The 26,763-nt window shown below is 37.4% G+C and overlaps 1 protein-coding gene across 1 annotated transcript in view; it reads right to left on the bottom strand.

Moving 5' to 3' along the window:
• The window catches only part of eea1 (early endosome antigen 1), a 29,250-nt gene extending 3,700 nt beyond the window's left edge, over positions 1-25,550 (bottom strand). The window contains exons 1-28 of the mRNA XM_082181660.1: positions 25,387-25,550; positions 23,030-23,104; positions 20,740-20,852; positions 20,414-20,465; positions 20,188-20,259; positions 20,007-20,043; positions 19,556-19,660; positions 17,407-17,528; positions 17,134-17,289; positions 13,697-13,813; positions 10,391-10,729; positions 9,922-10,071; positions 9,514-9,633; positions 8,635-8,838; positions 8,343-8,543; positions 6,997-7,110; positions 6,463-6,618; positions 6,049-6,188; positions 5,086-5,416; positions 4,818-4,919; positions 4,527-4,721; positions 3,954-4,136; positions 3,688-3,873; positions 3,326-3,457; positions 1,734-1,919; positions 535-773; positions 301-421; positions 84-182 (exon numbers count right to left, since the gene is read on the bottom strand). Coding sequence (XP_082037786.1) covers positions 84-182; positions 301-421; positions 535-773; positions 1,734-1,919; positions 3,326-3,457; positions 3,688-3,873; positions 3,954-4,136; positions 4,527-4,721; positions 4,818-4,919; positions 5,086-5,416; positions 6,049-6,188; positions 6,463-6,618; positions 6,997-7,110; positions 8,343-8,543; positions 8,635-8,838; positions 9,514-9,633; positions 9,922-10,071; positions 10,391-10,729; positions 13,697-13,813; positions 17,134-17,289; positions 17,407-17,528; positions 19,556-19,660; positions 20,007-20,043; positions 20,188-20,259; positions 20,414-20,465; positions 20,740-20,852; positions 23,030-23,104; positions 25,387-25,410 — 4,071 coding nt within the window. The 5' untranslated portion in view covers positions 25,411-25,550. The remainder of the gene's footprint in view (positions 1-83; positions 183-300; positions 422-534; positions 774-1,733; positions 1,920-3,325; positions 3,458-3,687; positions 3,874-3,953; positions 4,137-4,526; positions 4,722-4,817; positions 4,920-5,085; positions 5,417-6,048; positions 6,189-6,462; positions 6,619-6,996; positions 7,111-8,342; positions 8,544-8,634; positions 8,839-9,513; positions 9,634-9,921; positions 10,072-10,390; positions 10,730-13,696; positions 13,814-17,133; positions 17,290-17,406; positions 17,529-19,555; positions 19,661-20,006; positions 20,044-20,187; positions 20,260-20,413; positions 20,466-20,739; positions 20,853-23,029; positions 23,105-25,386) is intronic.
• Positions 25,551-26,763: the final 1,213 nt, after the last annotated feature.

The following is a 26,763-nucleotide window of genomic DNA, read 5'->3' as shown; positions in this document are numbered from 1 at the left end:
ATCATTAACACTGTATTGATCTCATTCTTTGATCCATTGGAGAGACAGCTTCATGCGAGTGTGTGTGAATGCATGGCGCAAACCTTTCTGACAGCGAGAGAGAAGCCTTTCCCACAAGCCATGCAGTTCTGCACCTCGTGATCTTCCGCCCACTTCCGTGTGAGGGACTGCGACTGTTTTATCTGGAACAGGAAAAGGGAATCACATTCGACTAAATACTAAAGTTTACATAGCTAGGGATCCCAAACAACATTGTAAGGCCAGTAAATTCAGTGTGTCTGGCGTTGGGGACAGTCTGACCTGTAAAGACTGGTTTTCACGGCCAAGCTCCTGCATGGCGGCCGTGGTGTCGTCCAGTTTCCTGCGCATCTCCACCATCTTAGCCTGAAGCTTCTCAATCTCACCCTCACCCTGGACACACCTGGAACAGGAGCCACAATTAAAGTTCATGAAAAAATATGACTGGACTTTATGGTTAATGAATGGCCACTTTCTGTTTATTTAGGCCTAAAAAAATGCCTAGAGCCATCAAACCTCTCGAGCAGAGCACGTCTCTCGTCCTGGTTGTTCTGGACGGTGGCCTCCAACACGGCGATCTCCCCTCTCAGCTCATCCGTCTGTTTCTCCAGCTCACCCACCCGTCTCTGGCTGCTCTGCCACTCGCGCTTCAGCGTGGCCACATTCTCATTCAGTGCCGTCACCTGCAGATTAATCTTCACCTTCTCCTCTTCCCTCTGCTTCTCCACCTCCTCTTTAGCCTTCACTTCAGATGCCTAAAATGAAGAAATTAAAACTTTTCTGTGGAAAATTTAGAAAGCAATTTTGCTAAATAAGTCGGCAATAGAGGTTACTTACTAATCGTAAATAATACTAAATATTAATATTAACGACAAGAACTATTATTAATATATAATATAATTAATATAATATGTGACCCTGGATCACAAAACCAGTCACATGTTGCACGGGTATATTTGTGGCAATAGCCAACAATACATTGCATGGGTCAAGATTATAGATTTTTCTTTTATGCCAAAAATCATTAGGATATTAAGTAAAGATCATGTTCCATGAAGATATTTTGCTAATTTCCTACCGTAAATATATAAAAATTATTTTTGTGAGTGAATGCAGCACAATCGCGAACATAAATGGACAAATTTAAAGGCGATTTTCTCAATGTTTAGATTTTTTTGCACCCTCAGATTCCAGATTTTCAATAGTTGTATCCCGGCCAAATATTGTCCTATCCTAACAATATACATCATAATTATTTATTCAGCTTTCAGATGATGTATAAATCTCAATTTCAAAACAATTGACCCATGTGACCCATGGTTTTGTGGTCCAGGGTCACATATAATATAATAGTATAATATAATATGGTAACACTTTTGAATAAGGTTCATTATTTAACATTAGTTAATGTATTAACTAACAATAAGCAATACATTTGTTACAGTATTTATTCATCTTTGTTAGTGTTAGTTAATAAAAATAAAAAAGCTGTCCATTGTTTGTTCATGTTAGTTCACAGCATGTTAACTAATGTTAACAAATACAACGTTTGATTTTAAAACATATTAGTAAAAGTTGAAATTAATATTAACTAAGATTAATAAATGCTGAAGAAGTATTGTTCATTATTAGTTCATGTTAACAAAGGTAATTAACTAATGTTAACTAATGAACCTTATTGAAAAGTGTTAAATATAATATAATATAATCCGTACCAGTTGCTGGTGTAGTTTGTCGGTCTCAGCTTTGAGCAGCTGCTGTTTTTGTTTGATGGAGTCTCTGGTCTTCTGATGCTCTCTCTGCTCCTGTTCCAGAGATGCTTGAGCTGCTTCCACTTTCCCCTGCTGCTCCACCTTCTGCTGGATCAACAGCTGCTTCACTGCCTGAAGCTCCTTCAGCTCCTGCGACATACAAACCATTATCCCAGTTATAAACACATAGTGGGATTTGAATCTGCACTGTTTTTGGTTGCAAGCCCAGATCATCAAACCATGTTACATAATGCACAAGAATTCAAAAGTCATAAAAAAAAACTTAGGATAGAAAAATAGACAATGTATGTGCATTTACGTTCATGTTTCGTGGGCTGATTCAACGGTGGTCTTGTACTTTAATTTTACATTTATCAGTATAGATCCATTACTATTCAAAAGCAAGGGCATTCAGCAAGGACACATTCAATTAATTGAAAGTGTCAGTAAGGCCATGTTACAAAATAGTTCCATTTCAAATAAATGCTGTTCTTTTGAACTTTCTATTAATCAAAGAATCCTTAAAAAACGTGTCCTGGTTTCCACAAATATATTAAGCAGCATGACTGTTATCAACATTGATAATAAGAAATGTTTCCTGAGCACCAAATCATCATATCAGAATAATTTCTGAAGGATCATGTGACACTGATGACTGGAGTAATAATGCTAAAAATTCAACGTTGCCATTACCGGAATAAATTACATTTTAATATAAAACAGTGTTGTATTACAAATGTATTCCAATACAATAGTATATAAACTGAGAAAGTTTAGTAGACTGAATTTAGCATTTGAGGCATAGACGATGATAATCAAAGAAGATTAATTCAAGCAATCCAGGTGTCTGACATTAACCTTCTGTCTTTTGTCTTTATGCACCTCCTGAACAGTGTCATTGTCCCAAGTTAAGCTATGATAATGTGAAGGTATGGGTGACTGGATCATTTGAATGACACTGTTATGAGTTTGGCTTGAGTTGGATGACTACAGCAACGCACAGCGAAGTCCTCAATAAAGAATAACTTCTGCTTGAAAGATATCCCAACGTCTCCTGGTCTCTGCTTCGAAGGAAAAGTTTCCAACAACAGGTATCTTAAATAATAATATTTTTACAATTGTATTGTTTTTACTGTTGTGTATTTTTGATCAAATAAATGTAGCCTTGGTGAGCAGCCTTGAAAAGCATAAGAGATATTAAAATGATAATTTTTTGAACACTAGTGTACAGTCTCACACAAGAAACAGAAAAAACTGAGACAGACTAAACCCAGAAGAACTGCGGGAACGTCTCCAAGATGCTTGAAGAAACCTTCCTGCAAAGCTACAGATGCCTACGACTTTTGCACAGTACTGTAGATCACTGAAATAAAGTAATTTTGGTAGTAACAAGCTTTTTTATGACTCATTCATAATTAAATTATCTTGGGGGGGGGGGAATTAGCAATTAATAAAAATAGTAACTTTTTTCCAATGAAAAAACAGTGCACCTTTAAACAAGTTGCTTTGATTCATAAATGTGTACATAAAGTGGGGTTAGAGGTCAACAGACTGACCTTCTCATTCTTCTCAGCCAGAGCTTTGAGATCAGCAGACAGTTTGTTTTTGTCCTTTTCCAGAGCGCTCCGGCACTCTCTCAACTCTTCGCATTGAGCTTTCTCCTTCTCCAGCTGCTCCTCCGTTTGTTCCTGTAAAAGACACACAGTCAGCTGAACAACTCGACATTTCCATAAACATTCTGAAATTACATTCTCCATGTTGATAAGCAAATTAAACTTATGACTATTCCTGGCTAGAACAGAAGGTTGTGTTGTTTCACTGTGTCTGGAATAAAACAGAACAGAGTATCGCCACAAAATCGAGCCCGGTGGTGTTTATTTCCGTAACTTTCACACCACAGAAAACCATGTTTTGTTACCTGTTGTTTCTGGAGTTTCTGTAGAGCCTCCACCTGCTGTTCGATCTTCTCGTCTCTCTTGCCGAGGTCTTTCTCTAGCGTTGTGCGGACCGTCTTCAGCTCCTTGATCTGGGTTTCGTGAGCACCAAGCTGGTTCCTATTGGCCACCAGCTCTTCCTGCGCTAGAACCAGCTTCTCCTCACACACCTACATGGAAAATAACAGATAATAATCAGATACTGCACATAATCATTTATTAGGATGTTCTTGTACTTTATAAAGCTGACCTTGAGGTCCTGGCGTACAGCAGAGAGCTCGGACTCTTTGCCGTAGTAATCAGACTGAATGGTGGCGAGACTCTCTTTGGTGCTGTCGCTGGTCTTCTGCAGCTCTGCACAGCGATTCGTTTCAGAGGTTAAATCTTTAGACAGCGCCGTCACCTGTTCCTTCAGCTTGGCCTCTTCTTCGGCCTGAAACACAATTCAATGTTATTTGAAGAAGTAGTTCAGTCATAATGTCCAACGACATGTCAGATTTAAAGGCATCGTCAACCCAACAATTGTAATTCTGCCATCATTTACTCACCCTCATGTTTTTCTGAACCCATATGTCTTTCTTTCTTCTACAGAACACAAAAATGATATCTCGAAGAATGTTGGTAACCAGTTTTGGTTCCCAACATTCTTCAAAATATTGTTATACAGATTTGGAATGACATGAGGGTGAGTAAATAATGACAGAATTTTCACTTTTGGGTGGACTATCCTTTAAGAACAGGAAATGAAACAGTCGATTTGGGTGAGTTAAGAGTACATTTGTGCATTTTATGACACATTAGTGCGTAAGAAGACTGTACGTGCCTTCTTAGTGAGGGAAGCCTGCAACTCAGACACTTGTGCCTTATGTTTCTTCACTTCCTGGCTCAAGGACCCCTGTGTAGTCTTCAGCTCTGCCTGTAGCTGCTGTGCACTCTTTTCTTTCTCTTTCAGTGTATCTTGAGATTGTTTGAGCTGAGTGTTCAGTAAGGTCAGCTGAGATTGTAGACCCTTTTCTGCCTAGAAAATTCAACAATTGCGAAATATCATGATTCATCTAACATGGGATTAAATGTTTCCTTGAAACTTAACAGGAGTTATATTTCACAATCTTACCTCTGTCGATTTTTCGAGCAGACCTTTAACATGGCTGAGCTCTTTAGAGGTGGTCTCCGTGTTTTTCTGAAGTTCTTGCTGTGCTTTCTGATAGATCTTCTCCTAAAAATTAGAGTAAAGCTGATAATTAAACTTCTTTTTGAGAAATGTTTCGCTTGAAAACTGTTACCAAATGTATTGAGATTTGTTGTACAATGCCATGACTAGATTTTTTATACATACACAAGTTTCCAAATACTTTTTGATGACAAACTGTCATGTGACCCACCTTCTCTTCCAAAGTGGCCATGCTGCTCTTCTTTTCTTTCTCCAGTTGAGTCTGGCTCTCTTTCAGGGCTTTAGAAGCTTTGCTCAGAGCCTCTTTCACTGTTGCCATTTCTTTAGTCTGAGCTTCCTTCTCCTCCTGAGCTTTCTGGAGATCTGCACTCAGACCCTGAACTTTCTTGTCTAACTCTGCCTGCCGCTTCTGACTCTCCTGAGACAGTTTATCCAGGCTGGCCTGCAGGGTCACACGCTCCTGCTCTGCCTTCTCCAGCTGTTGTCTTGTTTCGGAGAGGGCTGAGGTTTTCTTCTTCACCTCCTCTTGCTGGCTGGCAGCTCTGAAACAGAAAGGAAAGGGAAGATTGACAAGTCACATCTGTAATCTATACTCATCAAATTAAAGGTTTGAGGTTGGTGTTTTTTTTTATGTTTTTGAAAGAAATCTCTTTTGATCACCAAGGCTACATTTATTTGATAAAAAATACTATTGTGAAATAAAAACAAATGAATTACATTCTAGAATAAATATAATTTATTCCTATGCCGTTAAAGCTTATTTTCAATTTTGAAAACAGTTGGCTGCTTAATATTTATTATAATAAAACCGTGAGACTTTTTTGTTCAAAAGAACAGTATTTATTTAGAAATTTGTAACATTATAAATGTCTTTACTGACACTTTTGATCAATTTAACGCATCCTTGCGGAATAAAAGTATTTTAAAATTCTGCCCCCCAAACTGTTATGCTAGCACATACACATAAAAGATATAATCTTTCTCTTCCTGGAAACTAATTAAACTGTATGTATGCATGTTAATGTTTGTTTTTAAATCAGAATGAGCCCTTCGATATGTCCTACTCTTATTTCCAATTTCAATAGGAAATACACAAACATTGGAACAAAAACTGTTCCAAAATAAAGATATTTCAGTCTTTAACATTGCACATTTTCCAATATGAAGTACCTACCCTTGTTTTTCAGAGTCTAAAAGACGGTTCAGCTCCTTCGTCTTCATCTCCAGCTCACTGATCTGCTTCTTCAGCATCTGCTGCTCCTTCTGAGCTTGTTCCCTTCCAGAGCGAAGCTCAACTATCTCAACCTCAGCTTTCTATGTCAGACAAAAACACACAGAAAACACATCAGATCACAAATGTTTCATTCAATTAATACAACGGCATGTAGCTTTTAAGTATTTCTCAACCAAGTAAACGTTTCAAGTAATTATTAGTCAATAACAAACAGCAAATAAATAAATCAAGACCAATTTCTTGTCAACACTGTTGTCTGATTATTGACGTTGACATCTAACACACAGCAGGCGTGACAAATTTCTAAAACGAAGTCATGTTGACGAAGCAGAAATGTGCTGCAGTGACGCTGACCTTGGCCTGGGTCTCCAGTGTCTCTATCCTCTGCTCTGCAGTCAGCAGTTTGTCTCTGCTGTCTTTCAGACCGGTCTCCAGCTGAGAGCTCTGCTCCTGCTTCTCCTGCAGCCTGCGGCCCTGCTCCTCCAGCTGAGCCTGCACTTTACTCAACTCCTGTGCAAACACACACAAATAAACACTTCTATGAACTTACAACCCTCGTGACACTCTTCTATTTGACTAATATAGTTCATAATCATTATGCCGACTAATATAGCGATCAGATGTGCTTCTACAGCAGTCACATTCAAATCCAGACTCAAAACACATCTGTTTAGCTATGCATTTACTGAATGAGCACTGTGCCACTGTTCTTCCGACTATTTGTACTGTATTTTCATTTCTTTTTTATTCTAAACTGTTTTAATTATTCTTATTGTAAAGCACTTTGAATTGCCATTGTGTATGAACTGTGCTATATAAACAAACTTGCCTTGCCTTGCTTAATACAAATATAATAGGATCAAATGGTGTCACAGCAATAGTACATACATGTTGCTTGTCTTGCAGTGCATTCTGGGCAGTCTCTAGATGGTTCTCTAAGTCGGCTCGCTGAGCAATTTTTGCTGCTTCGGCAGACAATAGCATCTCTGTCTTGGCTTTCATCTAAGAAAAAAAAGGCATGAGTTTTTTTTTAGATTATTCAATGATAATAATTAAATATGAATAAACTTGACCAATATTTTAACACATCTAACACAAGAAATCATTAGATTGGGATAAATAAAAATTAAAAACACTCTAATGTCACTTTGCATTAAAGGTACAATATGTAATCATTTTTGTATCAAAATATTCCAAAACCACTCACACAGTGTAATATATTTCTTTCAATTGTGTACTTACATTATCCTAAATGTTTCCAAGAATTTGTCAATTCTGAGAAATTCACAAATTTAAATAGTGTATTATCCAATTTTAGAATAATCCCTTGTCACTTGTCGCCTGTCAATGACGTAATATCCGCGTTATCCCTGGTTTCTGCTTGTACTGCCATAGTAACCATGGCGACAGATGTGGACAACTGCGTTACGTCTAGCGGCACGCTCACGCTGTTGTTGTTTTGTTCAAACATTATGGACCATGGCAAGCAGACTTTGGGACAAAAGTAGAAATAAAACGAGGATCAATATTGGAATGGCGTTTTCGAGATGCCGAGAGCTCCACGACAAACTTGGACTTAACAGAGCTTCACGAGTCACGACTTGAAAGAGACGCCGCTCTTGCATGACAGGACTTTATTAGACAGGTGAGCAAATGTACATAAAACGAATCAATGTTATATAGCTCAACATGATGAAATGTTAGAATATGATCAGTATGTTATTCTCAAGTTGATCTAGCTTACTGCTAGTCTCATATAGCAAACAAACTAACACATAGAATAACATTATAACTTTCAACACACTCAAGTGCAGTTTAGTATGATAGTGTAACGTCAGACCAAGTGAAACGGCGCTGCGTTGAAGTTTAATTCGTCTAATAAACTGACCAGTGTGAATAGTAATTCAGCACTTGTGTGTAGTTCGGTAGAATGAAATGTCCTTATTCCTTTATATCCGTGGGACTCGTGTGTGGCTCTCATTAGCAATCGCGCCCAGCTTCATACCACAGTCATGTTAAAAAACATGAATGTTTTCACTCATCCATAAACATTATTAGATCCATCGGCATGACGACAAGTTTCATGATTCCGCTTATCACTGCGTCATCAATCTACGCCTTTGTTATTGTAAGAGGTTAGCGACCCCTAGCGGCAAATTTTTTTTACATATTGTAGCTTTAAGAGGTGCATCAATTTTTGGTCAAGATCTTATGAACTAACACAACACAAGTACCTGTGTGTCTAGCTGGACAATCTTCTCTTTGCTCTCTGTGAGCTGAGTGTTAAGTTCAGAGATGGTGGTCTCTAGGCCCTGGCACCGGTCTTGCGCTGAACGCAGGTGGGTCTTCTGCTCCTGTACCTGCTCATGAAGGTTGTCCTGAGCCTGTTTGTGGCTCTCTGACTGGTTCTTGAGCTTGTCAGTAAGCTGTGTAATCTAAATTAACACATGAGTGGAAAGCTAGAGTCAGATTCTGCCCTGTTCATAGAGTAGGATTGTGTAGTAACACTAGTGCAGTGTCCAGTACTTGTTCCTGTAGTGAATGATTTTTCTCCTGTAGTTGGTTCAGCACAGCTGCCTCTCCTTCACCGGCCTGGATCTTAGCACACAGATCCTCTCTCTCGGCCTCCAGCTGGCTCACGCTGTCCTTACTCTTCTGCAGCAGAGCTTCAAGATTCTGGATCTTCTGGTCCTTGTCCCCGATCTGACGCAACACCTGCTCCAGGTCGTTCTGCATGGGAAAGTCAAAGAAACATGTATGTATCATGGTTTCCAAAATGACACTAATGACTTGAGTAATGATGCTCAAAATTCAGTTTTACCATTACAGGAATAAATAACATTTTAAAATATATTTAAAAAGACAAAGTTTTTTTATATTGTATACATTTTTATACAATTTTTTATTCTTACTGACGTCAGTTTTTTTGTTTGAAGTAGTCTCTTTCATCATAATATATTACTCTTTAACTTTATATATAATTATTATAATTATAAACATTATTATTATATATAATAATATATTATTCTCTTTCATTATAATATATATATATATATATATATATATACACACACACACACACACACTAAACTAAAGAATAAAGGGTTAAATAAAAAATAAAATTTCTTTCCAAAAAAAATTTATAATTATGTTTTAATCTCAATAACATCTTGAAATAATATAGCAATAATGTCATAAATACATATACACATTTTTGAAAATGGCATATACTGTAAGAAATGGGTCATCTTTAATGTTGAGCCCTGCCCGTTATGATAGCAATATCCTTACATATGTCTGAAGATATTTTCATGCACAGTGGAGCAAATAATGTTTGTTTTTTTTGTTGTTTTTTTGAAAAATCCAGTTAAAAGGCTCTTTATGAGATGCTACATTTATGTTTACCTGTGCTTCTCTAAGTTTGCCATTAGTGCTCTGTTGAAGGGTTTGTAGTTCTTGGTTTTGCTGTTTGGATTTGTCCAGCTGATGCTGTAGGTCAGTAGACTTGGCAGAGGTCTCCTTTAACTATACGAACATGGTCACAGATATATCCAGACATAGAGAGAGAGAGAGAGAGAGAGAGAGAGAGATGCAGTGGTAAAAAGTGAAAAACAAGACACTGTTTAATTATAATAATTAGTAATAATTATTCTGTCTGGCTTGTGCACGTAAATACACACTTTATAAATTTAGAAGCTGATTAAACTAATAATTACTCTTAGTGTGCATCACTGCATTCGTGTGCTCCAAGTCTTCCAGCTTGTATGTCCAGTCCTGAAAAAATTCTAATAATCAGCCATTTTCTGTCTTTACCTGTTCATCCACGCGGGAGAGTTTAAGCTGCAGGTCTGCCACCTGCTGTTCCCGATCTTTGAGTTTCTCTCCTGACAGCTGTCTTTGCTCTTTAAGCCGGCCCTGCAGCTCCCCCAACTGACGCTCGGTGTCCAGCAGCTTCGCATGCAGCTGAAGAGGAGGAAAATATTATCAGGAGGAGCCTGATTACGACGATACAGCTGGATATAATATCATCTTAATGTACAAGTATAAAAGTGTAATGGATGGATGGGACTGATCCTGGAGAAATGGATTTGATGTTGATTTTGAATGGATTTGATGTTGATTATGATTGTAAATAAAAGTAGAATTGCATGGATGAATGGATAGATTTGATTCTGAACTAAAAGATGGATGGATTTGACTCTGAACTAAAGGATAGATGGATGTGATTCTGGATAGTTGGATGGATTTGATTCTAACTGGACGGATGGATTGTCTTTCTCACCTTGCTAATCTCACTTTGCTGCTGCAGGCCCTGGTTTTCTTTATCGTCTCTCTGCTGTTGGAGTTGTTTCCTCTCTACCTTCAACTCCTGGTGGTTCCTCTCCAGCTCAGTGAGTTCCTGTCTGAGTCGTGTGACCTCTTCCCCGCGTTCGGTCGATTCAGTCTGGACCCGACTCAGAGCTGCCTCCCCAGATGACACCCGGGCTTGGCTCTCCTGGAGGTCCAGGTCTTTCTGGTGCAGACTAGCCTGAAGACTCTTCTTAGAGGACTGTTCCTGACCCAGACGGTCCTCAAGTTCCTGATTCTCCTTCTCTTTACGAGATAACTTCTCTGACAAAAGCTAAGGAGTGGCAGAAAGATCAGACACTTACTGCATACAATGACATCTCATTCATACAACATTTATTGTCTTTTATTGACAACCTATAAAAACGCAGTAAAACAAGCATTCATCAGACCAGTCTATACATACTGTACAGAACATCATGACTCAATAAGATGGCAAACAACAGTGTTGCGGCATGATGACAAAATGTCTGAGAAATCTGAGATATCTCCCAGACGCCTTTTATGAGTTTTTTGAGGGCAGGGCTGGATAATTGTGTTCTGACCTTTACTTGTGACAGCTATTAAAGGGCAAGGAGGAAAAGGGCGCAGTGACTAACACAAAGGTGACACGAAGACGATAAATACATCATATCCTGAGCTTTGCTTCAGTACATAATGTCAAGGTTGAGAACAGCTGAATACCCTTTCCCTTTTCGTCCAACATCTTTGTAAGCTAAAGGCTGCAGTCTCATTTGGTCATGTGTTGCTGTTAACAGTGTCTTCTTGCATTATTCCATTTTCTATTTAGTCCCTTTAAGTGTCTGAAAGAGTCTTAAAGGGATAGTTCACCCAAAACTTAAACATTTGTCAACATGAGGTTTGTTTCAAACTTGAAATACTTTCTTTTTTCCCCAAGTTACACTTTCCACTATTTTAGAGCAGTGGTATATTTTATATGTATTTATTACATGGCTTGGTTGAATTCTAATGTAGAATGCGTTCTGTTATTTCTTGATAACAGACCGCTGCTAAGGATAACACACCGTTGCCATGAAAAACAGAGCGTTGCTATGGACGCAGGATTCTAACCGTAGAGACAGAACGGACTATTTTCTTAAACGGAAGCAATACAATCGTTTTTAAAACAATAAACTCCTTTTTAAATCAATATTTTGTGTCAAATTATTGATTTATTTGGTAGGTAGCCATGTAATAAGCGGGATAATGTAGTGCGAGGCGGTTGTTATAGCGAATACAACCCCTTCGCAATCAGCCTGTCGGGGTTGTATTCGCTATAACAACCGCCTCGCACTACATTATCCCTAACATATATTCAGTATGTATATGTATAAATATATACAGTCAAACCAAAAATTAATCAGACACCAGATATAATTTTTTATATTTTTTTACTAGTGGGTGGGGTGCACACAAGTGGTGCGCATGCACGACCAAAATAAAAAATGCGCTGGGTAAATATGTTCAGACCGCTCATTTGCATACCGACATGGTTGACAGCTGTTAATGAACGAACACCATTTTTGATCGACACTGTAATACTGTATAAGATTTCCATTTGAAATGAATGCATTTATGTGCCGGTTTCAGAGCAAAACTGTGACATTCACTCACTGACTCGCTTCATTCGGCAGTGCTAAAAGCACTTACCTCCTGGCAACCTGCCAAAATAAAAGCTTGCTGATTTTAGGTTTGAAAATTGTGGGAATTCTTATAAAAAAGAAAAAAAGAAGAAGAAAAAAGAAAATGTAAATATTAGCATTGTATTTTTCAAGTGTACTATAAAATAATTGTATTTTAATTTAGTTTAAAAAAAAATTCTAAATAGTATTATCACACTGTATTCATTATTTTTTTTATTTTATAAAAAAAAACACTAAATAAAATGCATGGGTCACACTATGTGCAATGCGAGCACCAACCCGAATCTCCAGGTGCTCATGAGAACCAGACGGAAAAACTTTCCATTTCCAAAAAACTTTGCACAATTCTTCATACAGTGGACTACCAGTAAAATGTATACAAATTTTGGACAAAAATTTATTCAGACACTTTGACCTGACCATGTTATGCTTAAGTGTATTTTCTTTGATTGCTAATGCGACCTTCTTACACCACATACTGAACAAAATTAACCATTGCTTGGTAGCTGGTTGACCTAAATTGGTATTATCTAATTGTGTACTTAAATTTAACAGCTGACAGCGATTCAACCTAATTCATTTGTGACCGTCAAACAGAAGGATGGCCAAAACCAGTGAAATATCAACTGATTTGATCTGAGTTCTTGTCATATTTTATTACCATTTTCTAAACTATAGCGAATAAACTGTGATAATGTGAGAAATGTTGAAGGTGTCTGAATCAATTTTGGTTTGACTGTATATTCTGTAATAATGGTTCACTCTTCAAGATGCCCAAATGCATAAACTTATGTTCAATTTGACAAATTAAACCTCATTATAAAGTGTTACCAATAAATAAATAAATATCTACTAATGTTATGCTGCCTTTAAAAAGTTATAGACTAGATGAAACAAGTGAGCAAGTTTAAGTTCACTCTCTCTCTTATTCCTGTCCTTGAAAGACCTTGAAATTATCGTTTATATTTATCCCGCAGTACGTGTCACAGGGATGGTTCTATTAACGACCCCTTAATCGCCCCTATTTCACTTCCCATCAGTACCATGGTCCACGTTTTCCAGAAGTCAGCGGGCCTTTGGACTCTGATCTCCTAATCCCGTCCTGACAACTTAAACAATGGACTAGAGAGTTGTGGGTCATTACCTGCGGCCGTATATCACTCTGACCATCAAATCAGGCACGAGACGAAACATCCCCTGCTGCTTTAATTACACAGCATCTGTGATGCATATGTCAACACTCTTTAATGGCCAATCAAAACACACAGTGTGCTGACAGGTCAATGGGGCCGGTTTGGACTGGATACACGGGGCCAGCAGCCTGAGCAACTTCCTGAGAAATGTGTCAGGCCGTTTCCTGAAAGCCAACTGGTAGTGATTGTAAACAGAGGTACAGTAAACTTAAATTTGGAAGTGGGTGCAGAGGCTGGCAGGTCTTAACATAGTCGGCATTGGCGTGTGTTCTGTAAAGCCATAAAGTAGGCCATTAAAATATACAGCTGGATTTGCTGTGAGCATACAGCACATGCCTTGTTGCTTAGGGGGGTCCAGTAACAAGACACAACATATCTGCGTTTGTTTGTGTATGTGAGTGTTACCTGGGTCTGCTGCTGGAAGTTGTTCAGGTTGCTCTGTAATTGGTGGATCTGTTGGGTGTAGACCGCTGCCTCCTGAGGACCTTTCTCCAGTTCCGCCTTCAACTGAGCAATCGTTGTCTACAAACAAGCACACAAATGTGAGACCGCCACAGAAATCAAGTCTAGCCTGTAGTATGGCCTGTAATTCATTTGCAAACAAAATAGAAGCTGAGAGGGACAGAAGTACAGTCTGTTTATGGTGCACTGCTGGGAAACTGGGTGGGAAGTGTTTATTTATTTTATTTGTAGTAATACACTTTTTTTTTTTTTTTTTTTTTTTTTTAGTAACCGCATTAAATTGATCAAAAGTTCAAGACACTTATAATGTTACATAGATTTCTATTTCAAATAAATGCTTTTCTTTTGATTTTTGTACAAATCAAAAATTCTAAAGATATCAGTTTCCACAAAAACATTAAGCAGCACAACTGTTTTTAACATTGATAATAAAAATAAATGTTTTTTGAGCACCAGATCAGCATTAGACTGATTTTTTAAATGATCATGTGACACTGAAGACTGGATGAATGGCTTCTGAAAATTCAGCTTTGCCATCACAGGGATAAATTACGTTTTAAATTTAAATAGAAAACAGTTATTTTAAACTGTAATAATATTCCACAATATTACTGTTTTTAAGAGACTTCTTTTGATCCTAAACTTTTGAATGGCAGTGTATATATTTACATATTCTACTAAGATGACAGCCCTGCTCACAGAATACCAAGCAACATCTGCATGACTCAATTACTATTCATACATCATATCTTAATTTTGCATCATATCACAGACTTCCTTCTTTGTTGATAGTGTTGAATGGACATAAACATGGACTTAAAGACTATATGGACTTCCCTCACGTTGTCCTTTTTGCTCACATCAATTTTAATGTCATCTACTCGGTTTAATATTTTTTGCATGTGTCAAAAACAAGAAAAGGATTTTAAAAGTGAGTGAGAAATTAAAAAGAGCATTGCTTAATGGTGGAGAATGTGGGTAAAAAAAAATCTAAAGCTGATGACACGCAGAACATAAAAGAATGTATGATGTGTCCCCATTCGCATACTATCCGTCCTAAATAGTATTCGGAATTAGAATTAGTGTGTCACAAATAGTAGTATGTTGAAATGAGTATTCCAAAGATACCCGGTTGGTCTACTTTTTCCGGTTAGAATCCAAAGTGCAGATCCATGTACAATCTTAATGGCTAATATTGCCCACAGCCCATTGTGCATTGGACGAGGACTCGATTAGAACAAAACTACTAACGTGGCAGATATGTGTATTTTTTCTTAACAAAAACAGTACATACCTTTAGGGCATTGTACAAATAGGCGACATGGGATGCAGTGATGAGATATTAAGAGGGACTACTTCAAGACAGAAAATGGTTACCTCGAGTTTATGAATCTCCAAGAGAATGCAAAGCAGGTGCAGTGTTAAGTGAAGGGTGAGAGAGAACAAGGGAGAAGGACACACAATACACAAACCAGTGAGGTGAGACAGGACACGCAGTACAATGACAGAGGTGCCAATACACTGCGCCTACAGGTTATGACAAGTACATTGGAGCAAAACACTGGCTGTGTTTCAAACCCTAGTGAGCTGCCCACCTAGGTGGAAGTTTTAGTTAGGTTTTTAAAAAGATATGAATATTTTTTATTCAGCAAAGATGCATTAAAGGTACAGTATGCAAGTTAAGAATATCATATTAATAAAAATAGCATTGTCTCTGATGCATGGTACAAACATGTTATTCGCGGTAAATCAAGAAAACAATGGAATCAATCAATAAGATTAAACATGTTGAGGAATATAACAATGATTAGTTTTCTATCGATAAAGGTTCCAAACAGCTCACCGGTCTAATAAAACAAAAAACATTAAAGCATCTTTGTTGTTTCCGTGGTTTCTACCGAAGTAAAACCGGACATCGAGGGTAAGCCGGATATGACGTCACTGACAGGCGACGAAATGACATGGGACGTTACACTGGTTAAAATGCCGAATTTCTCAGGATTTAAATTTTTTTGGAAACTTTGGGATAATGATATATATAAACAACAATATATAACACTGTTCTAGTGGGTTTTTTAAATATTTAAATAAAAAATATCTTACATACTGTGCCTTTAAATTGATCAAAAGTAACTGTAAAATTCTATTTAAAAAAAATTCATCTAAGAGTACTGAAAAAGTTATATCACTGTTTCCACAAAATGTTAGCAGCACAACAATTTAAACAATCTGAATAATAAGAACTATTTCTAGAGTCCAAATTAGCATATTATAATAATTTGGAGAGACTGTGAGACTGAGGACTGGAGAAATAGCTGCTGAAAATTTTACTTTGTCATGGGATTAAATTACATTTGAAAATATATTAAACTAGAAAAGTTATTTTAAATTGTAATAATATTTCACAATTACTGTCTTTACTATAATTTTGATCAAATAAATGCAGCCTTGTTGAGCATAAGAGACTTCTTTCAAAAATATTAAACAAAATCTTACTGACACTTTTGAAAGGAAGTCTTGGAATATGTTTAGTACTGAAAGTTATTGGGGGAAAAAAAACATCATATTCAAAATGAAAACTTTTGGCCATGTGATTCATGTAAGAAACAAATCTGTACTAGGCAGCTCTCAAGAGTCTGGAACAGAGACACCTTAAAGGATTTATGGAGGTATTTTATGAAGAATGAGGTTTGCAACCTTAATATTCCCTTATACAGTCACTAGATGGCAGCCTTTGAATTGAGTAGACCACCCAAAGTCAAAAAGGAATATCTGAAAAAAGTCCACTCAAGTAACCTGTGTGTAATGATCTATGAACCAGGACTATTCTGCTTTTGAGGGACCTTATATAATGAGAAGCAATATTTAGGTCAAAAGTGCAGGCGATTACAGGCATGTTTACAGGAAACACTCAGAGGTGGGAGGCCTGCCAGGGGGTTAATGGTTAACCTCAGGAATCTGTTCGAAAGGACAGTCAGCTTGACCCTCAGACATTAAACACACACGTCCGGATACTACATTATGATTGTAACCTACAGTATAAAATCCCTTGAGAATGTATCTTCATAGTTGTTGTCTAGACAGGGTAACCAGTAATCTACAATCGGCTATAGTCTTGGTTTGCTTCAAAGGGCAAAGTGACGTCACTGGTGCACCCATTCAAAGGTCAGCTGCTTATCCATCTCAAAATGACCTCTTATTATCCCTGCCTTCACGAGCTATTGATTCTGGCATGAGTCTATATATTTGCCAGATACTATCAATACCTACATTTTCCGAATAAACAGCACAGAAATCAATTGTTTATAAACCAAACATCATGGTAACTCTGTCCTTATGTCAGTGCAGTGCAGACAAGGTCACAGCAGGTTTGAGCTCACCTCTGAGGTAGTGAAGTTCGCCTGCAACAGTTCGTATTGGCTCCTGAGGCGCTCGGACTCCTCCTCCCTCTCTCGGGTCATGTTATCCATGAGCGTCTGCACCTGCACCAACTCTTTCTTCAACACCTCCACGTCTTCCACTCCAGGCCTCTGAAGCTGGAGGAGAGTCAATGACAGACCGGATTAAGCTGGGAGAGATGATGATGTATACGCAGCAGCAGCTGAGAGGATGCGAACTCATTAATTATCATGAGACAATAAAGGAGACGTTACCAGCTCTGCCGCCAGTTTCTCCTTCTCCTGTTTCTCTCTCTGCAGATCTTGGTTTAGATTGGCCAGCCTCTGCTCCAACATTTCTCTCATGCTTTTCTCCTCATCATAACGAGATTTGATGTCTGAGATATGAAACACATACTTATTTTAAAGCCACTTTATTTTATTTCATATAAGAAATGTTATATTTAATAACTTCTGTATTTATATATAAAAGAAACAAACTCACGGTGGCTGAGAGAGCTCATTGCGCATCTTCATCAGTATGACAACATAAGTGCTGCAAATGTTCACAACGCAACCAAATACCAAATGCCTGCAAATACTCACAACGCAACTAAATACAGAAACGCGCTGCAAATACTCACAGCGCACATGCGATCAGGATGTCAAAATAAACACAAAAAATCCTCACCTTTCAGGTCATTGACATCACCACTGACGAGTATTGAACAATAAACGGTCCCAGCCTATTAAACATTTCCGTTGTGGTCTGTGCTATTAGCAGCTCGTTTCTGTATTTGGTTGCATTGTGAGTATTTGCAGCACATGTGTTGTCAAACTGATGATGTTTTCTTAAAGGGTTACTTCACCGTTTTTTCATATTAAACTATGTTATTCCCTTAACTAAGACGAGTTGATACATACCTCTCTCGTCTCAGTGCGTGCACTAAATCGCTGTCTTGCGGCGAAACTTTGTTAGCACTTAGCTTAGTCCAGTTCATTCAATATGGGCCAAGCAGAGAAGCTACCAAACACCTCCACGTTTTCCCTATTTAAATACAGTTACTCGCTTAGTGTAACTCGACCTAGGACGGTGACACAAAACAAAACATTGCGCTTATCTAAGCGTGTAAAATGGATAACTATATTGTATGGCGGAATACCATAGCAAGTGCTTGGAAGCACTTCGACTTCGGCGCAGTAATATCTTCACTCGTGAAAAATCCTCTCACCGGCCCCCGCTCCCTCTAGTGAAGATATTACTGCGCCGAAGTCGAAGTGCTTCCAAGCACTTGCTATGGTATTCCGCCATACAATATAGTTATCCATTGTACACGCTTAGAAAAGCGCAACGTTTTGTTTTGTGTCACCGTCCTAGGTCGAGTTACACTAAGCGAGTAACTGTATTTAAATAGGGAAAACGTGGAGATGTTTGGTAGCTTCTCTGCTTGGCCCATATTGAATGAACTGGACTAAGCTAAGTGCTAACAAAGTTTCGCCGCAAGACAGAGCGATTTAGTGCACGCACTGAGACGAGAGAGGCATGTATCAACTCGTTTTAGTTAAGGGAATAACATAGTTTAATATGAAAAAACGGTGAAGTATCCCTTTAAAGGGGTGGATGATTATGATTTCACTTTTCTAACTTTAGTTAGTGTGTAATGTTGCTGTTTGAGTATAAACAACATCTGCAAAGTTACAAAGCTCAAAGTTCAAAGCAAAGGGAGATATTTGCTTTTAAAGAAATCGTTTTTTAAGGACTGCAACAAACGGCTGGTAGGGACTACACGACATTCCTCCCGGGTTAGTGACATCCCTAACCCTAAAATTTACATAAACCCGCCCCCGGGAACGCGATTTATAGATTATCATGACAGAATATGCTAATCAATTACTAGAAGATAGTTAACTCCACATCAGCTACATAAATTCACCAACAAACCATTCAGGAATGTACTGTTGCTTCTACATGTTGTCACTTCTTCTTGAGTCTCTCCATCATTGTCTGACTCCGGTTTGAACATAGAAGGCTAAAAGTTTTTGAAATTTTCAGTGTGTGTCTGTTTGAGGTAATCAGAGCTGTTAACACACAAACACACACACACAAGCTCTTGAAGCTCCGCCCCCTGTGCTGGGAGCATCAGCTCATTTACATTTAAAGGAACAGACACAAAACGGTGTGTTTTTGCTAACCCTAAAAAGTGACAATTTGAACATGTTATATACAAATATCTGTGGGATTTTGAGCTAAAACTTCACATACACACTCTGGGGACATCAGAAACTTATTTTACATCTTGTGAAAGGGGCATTATACCACCCCTTTAATTTGCAGGTGTTTTCCTCAGTTGCAGCCCGTTGAGCTCTCTCGGTCACCGTACAAACTGCATAAATATAAAAGGCAGGAACTTTCCTGCAAACTTACCAACTATCTCAGTTGCGAGCTGAGCAGCTTTCTGTTCAAATAAGTCTTTCATCTGTTTGATGTTGAACTTCTCGGTCTCAGATTCGTTGAGCCTTACCTCGAGCTCTGAGAAGATGATACAAAAGGATACAAAACAAGACACATTCAGTTGTCAAAATTATTTCCAATTATATATATTTTAAATTGATGCTACTGTACCACACCATACTTACAGTATAAGTAAACTTGACCAAAAGGTTTAAAAGCCAAAATGTGAAGCTCTTATTTATATATATATATATATATATATATATATATACATACACAAATTTTAAACAATTATATGATTACAGGATATTTCTAAGAATGCAATCAATGAATCGGTGTAATCCCACAGATCTATTGATTGAGGTTAACTTTTATTGAACCTGCTACATTCCTGTAAAGAACTAATTAACACTACTCAACTAACCTGATTGTTCTCCACTGGTACCACCACTCTGTGAGACCTAAAATCAATACACATCCAGCCATTCAATTAGAGAACACAGCAAACATTCCTTCAGTAATCAATAGACATTATTAAAAGTGTAAACCTTTCTTAAACCATCTTTGATCTCTGTGTGAAAAACCAAGCATTTCTAAGGATTTACTTTATTAGTTGATAGTTGTCCTTGTACTTTGTCTAATTCTTTTTTCAGTTCCGCAGAATACCAGCGTTCCTCCTGAAAACACACACCACAAATTTCACATCAGCAATTTCAAACCCAATAGACATATCCAATGGAAAATAACATCATTGAGTAATGGTGTTATGAGTAGTGCGCATTTCAGGCATACTAAGGCTGATAAAAAGGGTGGGAGTCAAAGGCAGAATACCTTCAGTGAAGTCTGTAAATCTTGGACTTCCTGTCGAAGGACTAGATCCTCCCTTAACAAGAAAAACACATGCCTTTATAATAAACTTTACATATTATGCAGATTTTCTGTCGCAATACATGATGTTTCTTTGATGATGAACATGGTCCACAATAAAACAAAATTACTATTTCTTTCTTTCTTTTCTGTATTCCTTACTTCATAACATATTTCACATTAAGATTAAATTCAGCCTAAATCTCAGGATGGCAAAATGATCTGACTGAGTAACTGAGTTTTCCTGACAGGAAAGGGAGCAAGAAGGGTTTAATACTACAGAAGCCCACCTGCCAGGGCTGAAGGGGGACGGCTGGTCTCCTGGCTCATGGAACACCTCATAATGTTTGAAGAGCTCCTCAGCAGAGTTATGTGACTTCATACACTGGGGACAAATGAAGCCCTGCAGACAAACAAATTAACACCACAATGAGATTCGAAAGAGCAAAGAACACATGACTTAACATCATCATGCATCCGTTATTAAAATGAGAGTTAAAGAAAGAATTGATATCCTCTCATCATTTATTAACCCTCATTTTTTTCTAAAACCATTTGATTTGATTTCTTCCATTGAACACAATAGATGTTAGGCAGGACGTTCAAGTCAAGATATTCTTTACCATACTAAGGAGCCAATTACACAGAACGTGTATTTACATCTAAAAAAAGGTAATGGGGAATGAAAAATTGGGTCTCATTCACTAAGCATGCGTACACACAAATTTGTGCTTAAAATCGGCAAAACTAACTTTTTCACAAACAAAACATGATTATATCAATAAATATTACAATTTAATTTCATCTTAAATATTTTTCATCATATAGCCTACAGTGAAAGAGTAAGAAAAGCTGCGTTATAGCTTTAGCTGTGAGGTTTAGATAATGCAGATTTACTCGTATGTACAGCTGAATACTGAGAGGTCTGTAATCTCCGTCTGAATAAAAGGTGTTTATCGTGTTTGAACTGGTTTTGAGAATGACACACTTGGCATTGCTTGAGGATCTGGCGAGAGAGCGGCATATGTTTGACGAGTGATGAAAGGCTGTAAAGGGAAGGTTGTGTGGAAAGTCCTTATGTCCTATCCAAATGACTAACCTCGTGCACGCGGCCGCTCATTTAGAATACTCGATTCACTAAATTCATGTGCATACGCATGTGTTGTGAAGATTTTTCGTGCAATGTTCTCCTATGCGTACAAATACAACATAATCCACGCAATTATTAGTGAATGAGACCCAGTGTCTAGACTTCTCTTAACTTCAGCGGCACATTTAGAAAGCTGATTCAAATGCAAGACACTGCAAAACACACCAGACATAAAAGCAACGGTCAAATGTGATCGTCTAGCATGTTTACATAGAAAAACAATGGAAAAGCAGCAAAGTGAAATGCAAAAACATTTTCTGTGTAACCGGCACCTTGGAAAGTAAATGTGACCACAAAACACACACACACACGCACGCACACGCACACAAAAAAGACTTTCATTTGTGCAATTATAATATGTACATATTCAAATTTGGCACATTGTGGTTGGATACAAGTCTTGACACTCATTACCTGAATATAAATGCAAATGTCAATGAGATTTGAGAGCTGCTGTGCGACAACAACTTCATTGAAATTTAAGTTTATTCCTCACAATGCTCACATAAAGCTATAATATGACTTTGTAAGAGTTGAGTCATATGGACTACTTTTTTGGTGCTTTTTCTCCACTTCTGAAGCTTGTAGGGGTTTAACGATACCTTCATGTTACGATTCGATACATATCACGATACTGAACAGACGATACAATATTATTGCGATACTGCAAGATATATGGTAAAAGGTACAGTTGATTAAAATGCTAAATTTTGTATTACATGGTGGGTTTCAATGAATAGGCTTGGACTTGGTGCTGGTAACCCAATGCACAGGACAATGGTGACACCAGAATAAACATATTAATGATTCTGAAGCTGAAAATACAGAATTATTTTAAATGAATATGCTTGCACTCTGTCACTGACTAGATATAGGCCTATTTAAAATAATTTTTACTGGTAACATAAGACATTTGGCATTATCAGGACCCACAAATATCCCCCCATTGCATTATTATACATTATACTCAACATTATATATAGTAGTAGTTTAATACTAACATTAATACTAATATTAATGTTAATACTAATACTAACATTAAAACTCTGTAAACTTGATTTTTTTCCTCACACAGTAATTTTTATTTTGGGTGAACTATTCACAATACAGATTGTCACTATCCACGATAAATAGTTACATTTTTGAATTGCGATATATTGTGACACGATATATTGTTACACCCCTAGAAGCTTGACGGTCACCCTTCACTTTCATAAGAGTAGAGTGACCATTTTGATAAACTTATTTTGCAAGAAAATCCTAATAAGACTGAGTGGCTAAATGATGGCAGAACTTTCATTTCTGCGTCAACTATCCCTAAAGTCCTGAATGCAACACTGATATCATGTTAGCAAATGACAGAAAAAGATATTAAGGCAATGAGGCATTTGGCAGTAATATGGTAGGGTTATACATTTAATTCGGCTTACCTCCGAGGACTCATTATTCATATCAGCAGTCGGCTGCTCAGACTCCGAGCTCTGGGATCCTCCTTTCCCAGGAGTCTATTTCCACAAAGATATGTGCAGAGAAAGTAGAGAAAGGAAGGATTTGAATCATATGTCAGCTGCGATGAAACTCATCTCATTATTTCACACTATTCATGTCTGGCACAGCTGATCAGGTATCTGGGCAGCTGATCAAGAATGAGTGCACATCGTATCATGTCATTCACAAGGTGTAAAGGCAAAGATCGCTTTGTTGGCTTCTTGGGATGTGCTCGGCATGGCTGTCAGTCATCGGGCTGAAACGGTATACTCAGCAAGAGGATAGTTTAACGTTTCCCTCGATCTTGGCAACCGAGAGCAGTATGATGTCAAACAATACTGTTCTCTAACATTGATACGCCCTTGACATTTCATATGTGCCTACTGTCAGATCACAAGATGTCACAACAGGGATACAAGTGGCCGAAAACTACGGCTTAGTCATAATTAGACCTTACTTTCAGCCTCCCTTCCACTTCTGAAAGAGAATAACTTTTACACCTCACCACGTAACACATTGGCTTGGTTCAAGAAATATTTTTACTAGTATAAAAAAAAGTAAGTCAAATAAACAGGACTTTCAAATCCTCAATGACTCTCTGTATTAGAGATGGGAGTTGGGTCAATAAATGTTCATGTAACAGCCCAAAATTAAAAGAAAAAAGACCTTTACTTTGCATAATTTTGTTTTTCATATAATCTACTATTAAGACCCTAAAAACATTTTGCACTATGATATTATTTTTAGGACAAATAGTAACATTTTATCCCCCAATTCTCATTACTGCACTGCAGTCATTTACTGTAATTACTGTAATTTTGCAATGATTTAAAATAAATTAACTTTTAAATAAAGGCAGTTCTGAAAATTCTACCAAGATGTATAAATACTTATAATATCTTTTTGAATGAAATAAAACTTTTATTTAGCAAAGATGCATTAAATAGATCAAAGGTGACATTTACAGTGTTAATGTTAAAAAAGACTTATATTTTAAATAAATGCTGTTCTTCGCAACTTTTTATAAAGGATCCTAAAAAAAGTATCAGTTTAAAAAGATATATTAAGCAGCACCACTAAGTCAAGAAACTAATAAGAAATGTTTCTTGAGCACAGAATCAGCATATTAGAATGATTTCTGAAGGATCATGTGACACTGAGGACTGAAAATTAAGCGTATTCAATAAATTGCATTTTAATATACATTAACACATTAAACAGCTATTTGAAAGAGTAATAATATTTTATAAAATTACTGGGGGTTTTTTTATCAAATAAATGCAGCCTTGGTGAGCATAAAAGACTTATTTTTTTATCTTTTGAAAGGTGGTGTTTATACACCACACTACACAATTTGCATGGGCACTCCAAGGCACTTCATTGCATGTTATTATTATGTTGCATGTCCAAGAAAAATGTACATTACCATAATGGATGACCCAACATCTTAAAGGGATGGTTCACTCAAAAATTAAAATTGTGTCATCACTTACTCAACCTCGTGTTGTTCTAAACCCCATTGACTTCCATAGTGGGAAAAAAAAAATACTATGGAAGTCAATGGGGTCCATCAACTGTTTATTACCGACATTCTTCAAAATATCTTCTTTTGTGTTCAACAGAACAGAGACACCCATACAGGTTTAGAACAACACGAGGTTGAGGAAGTCATGACACAATTTTCATTTTTGATTGAACTATCCCTTTAAGGTGTCTGCTGCTAGACGAAAAACCTATGGTAGATCCACAGGATCTTACAGGAATATTATTAAGCAGAAATGAAAGACTCAAGGACTGTCAGCTGCTGCCTAAAATATCAGGTTGTAAGTTATAACTTAACTATTAGCAATAGGATATGACAGATCAGACATTTCTATTAATGGGGAAATCATCTAGTGTGAATCACAGCTTGACAGATGACTGAAAAATACATTCACACCAGCTATTTCAACGGGACACGTCTTTGGGACAAAATGATCAAAGCTGACACCTTGTCATTGCTTGTCGTTAATCATAAAACGACTTATGAATAAGCAATTCGACAAAGCTATGTAGCTCGCTAACCGGCTAACAGCTCAGTCTCCATGTCAACATTCACGCAGAATGACATCATCAGAATATTCACTGTTCCTCAAGAACAAAAGAGATCTGATCCAGTCGCGATTGGAGACTGTCGTCAAGAAACCACAAGCGAAAAGTCATTTTAATCAATCTTGAGCAAAGGCCATCATTCAGTGTCAGGCCCGACGAGCTACAAATCACATGCAACTGAATGAGTGTCTGTGTGTATTTCACTCACCATCTGTAATATTCGTCTTAACATTCTGGTCCTTTCTCTGGCTAGAACTATGAAAAATCAAATCTTAAAAGTTTTGTGCTAATGAGGGAGTGTATAAATATTGTGTTGTTGACACCTGCAGACACACACTGCTGCTCCTGTAGAAGCACACCGTTTCCTGATAAGTCCCGCCCTTCTCCTAATCAATGTTTGCGATGATTGGTCCGCCTGCATGAATGGCTTCTAAGCTGCCCAATTGTAGGCTGTCTGAAAGGAGCGTCCACCAATCAGAGATTAGGTTAAAGGCGGGATTTGTCGGAATGGAGCGCAACAGTGACCGTTCACTTTTCCTTTATTCCGGAAGTATTTTCCCATTCATTTTTTTTTCTTCTTCAATTAGGATTTTTTTTAAAAATCAACTGTAAAATATTCTTAGCCATTTAGCAAAAGCAACCAGATCAGACATTAATCGAAACATAACAAACATTATTTTTCAAAAAAGTGTTAGAAAATCGGAGAAGTAGGCTACAGAAAGGTAATGAGACCATGAACTACGCATCCCACGAAGCATTACGAATGACGTAATAGAATCCAACGAATTCTATGAATGGAGAAATAGTCAAATATATACAGATACATATAAGTTGTTTGAGAGTGTGGGTCGTCTGACTCGATTACTTTATTTGCATTGCAAATGAGCGTGGAAGTTCCTTGCTGTCTATCCAGCCAAAAGTGTTAGTCAGAGATTTCATTAAGATATTGATTATTCCTGTGATTTTTGTTACACAAAGATTTTTTGGGTGGATATGGAGGAGAAAAAAATTAGAAAAGGAAAACAGATATTATAATCAAGATTAATAATTTTGATATCTGTATTTAGGCTATGTATTATTCCAATGAAAATAATAATAATAAAATTTTCTTTTACAATTTTACATAGGCTACACAAAACGAACAAAAACAACAATAGACAAGAAACATGAAAAGACGAGCATGGAGGTGATGGATTGGAAGGATCCACATCAGAGAAAATATATTGATCTGTGAACTTCACTGTTATGAACTGCATTGCATAATTCCCTTTCTGCTGCTGTAAACAGTTATAACTCAAATTATTTCAAACTGATTAACTTCATATTACACGTGTTATGTGTTTTAATTATCAGGAAGTCATGGATCTTTCAACTTTAAGTTTGCACACTTTTTTATTTACACAGGTTAAAGGTGAAGAGGGACGATGATCTGCATTAGGAGGAGTTGTAGTTGCGGTTGTGCTTGTTGATCCACAAGTGCTTCAGTTTCGGATCGTTCATGTAGCGTTCGAGCAGCTCTTTTTCTCTTCGCTCCTTCTCCTTGATTATTTTCTTCTCCTCCTTTTTCTTGGCCTTCTCCTCTGCC

This window comes from Leuciscus leuciscus (genome assembly GCF_965113295.1).
Source record: "Leuciscus leuciscus genome assembly, chromosome: 10".
Lineage (NCBI taxonomy): Eukaryota > Metazoa > Chordata > Actinopteri > Cypriniformes > Leuciscidae > Leuciscus > Leuciscus leuciscus.
This window is presented reverse-complemented; position numbering and strand designations above follow the sequence as displayed.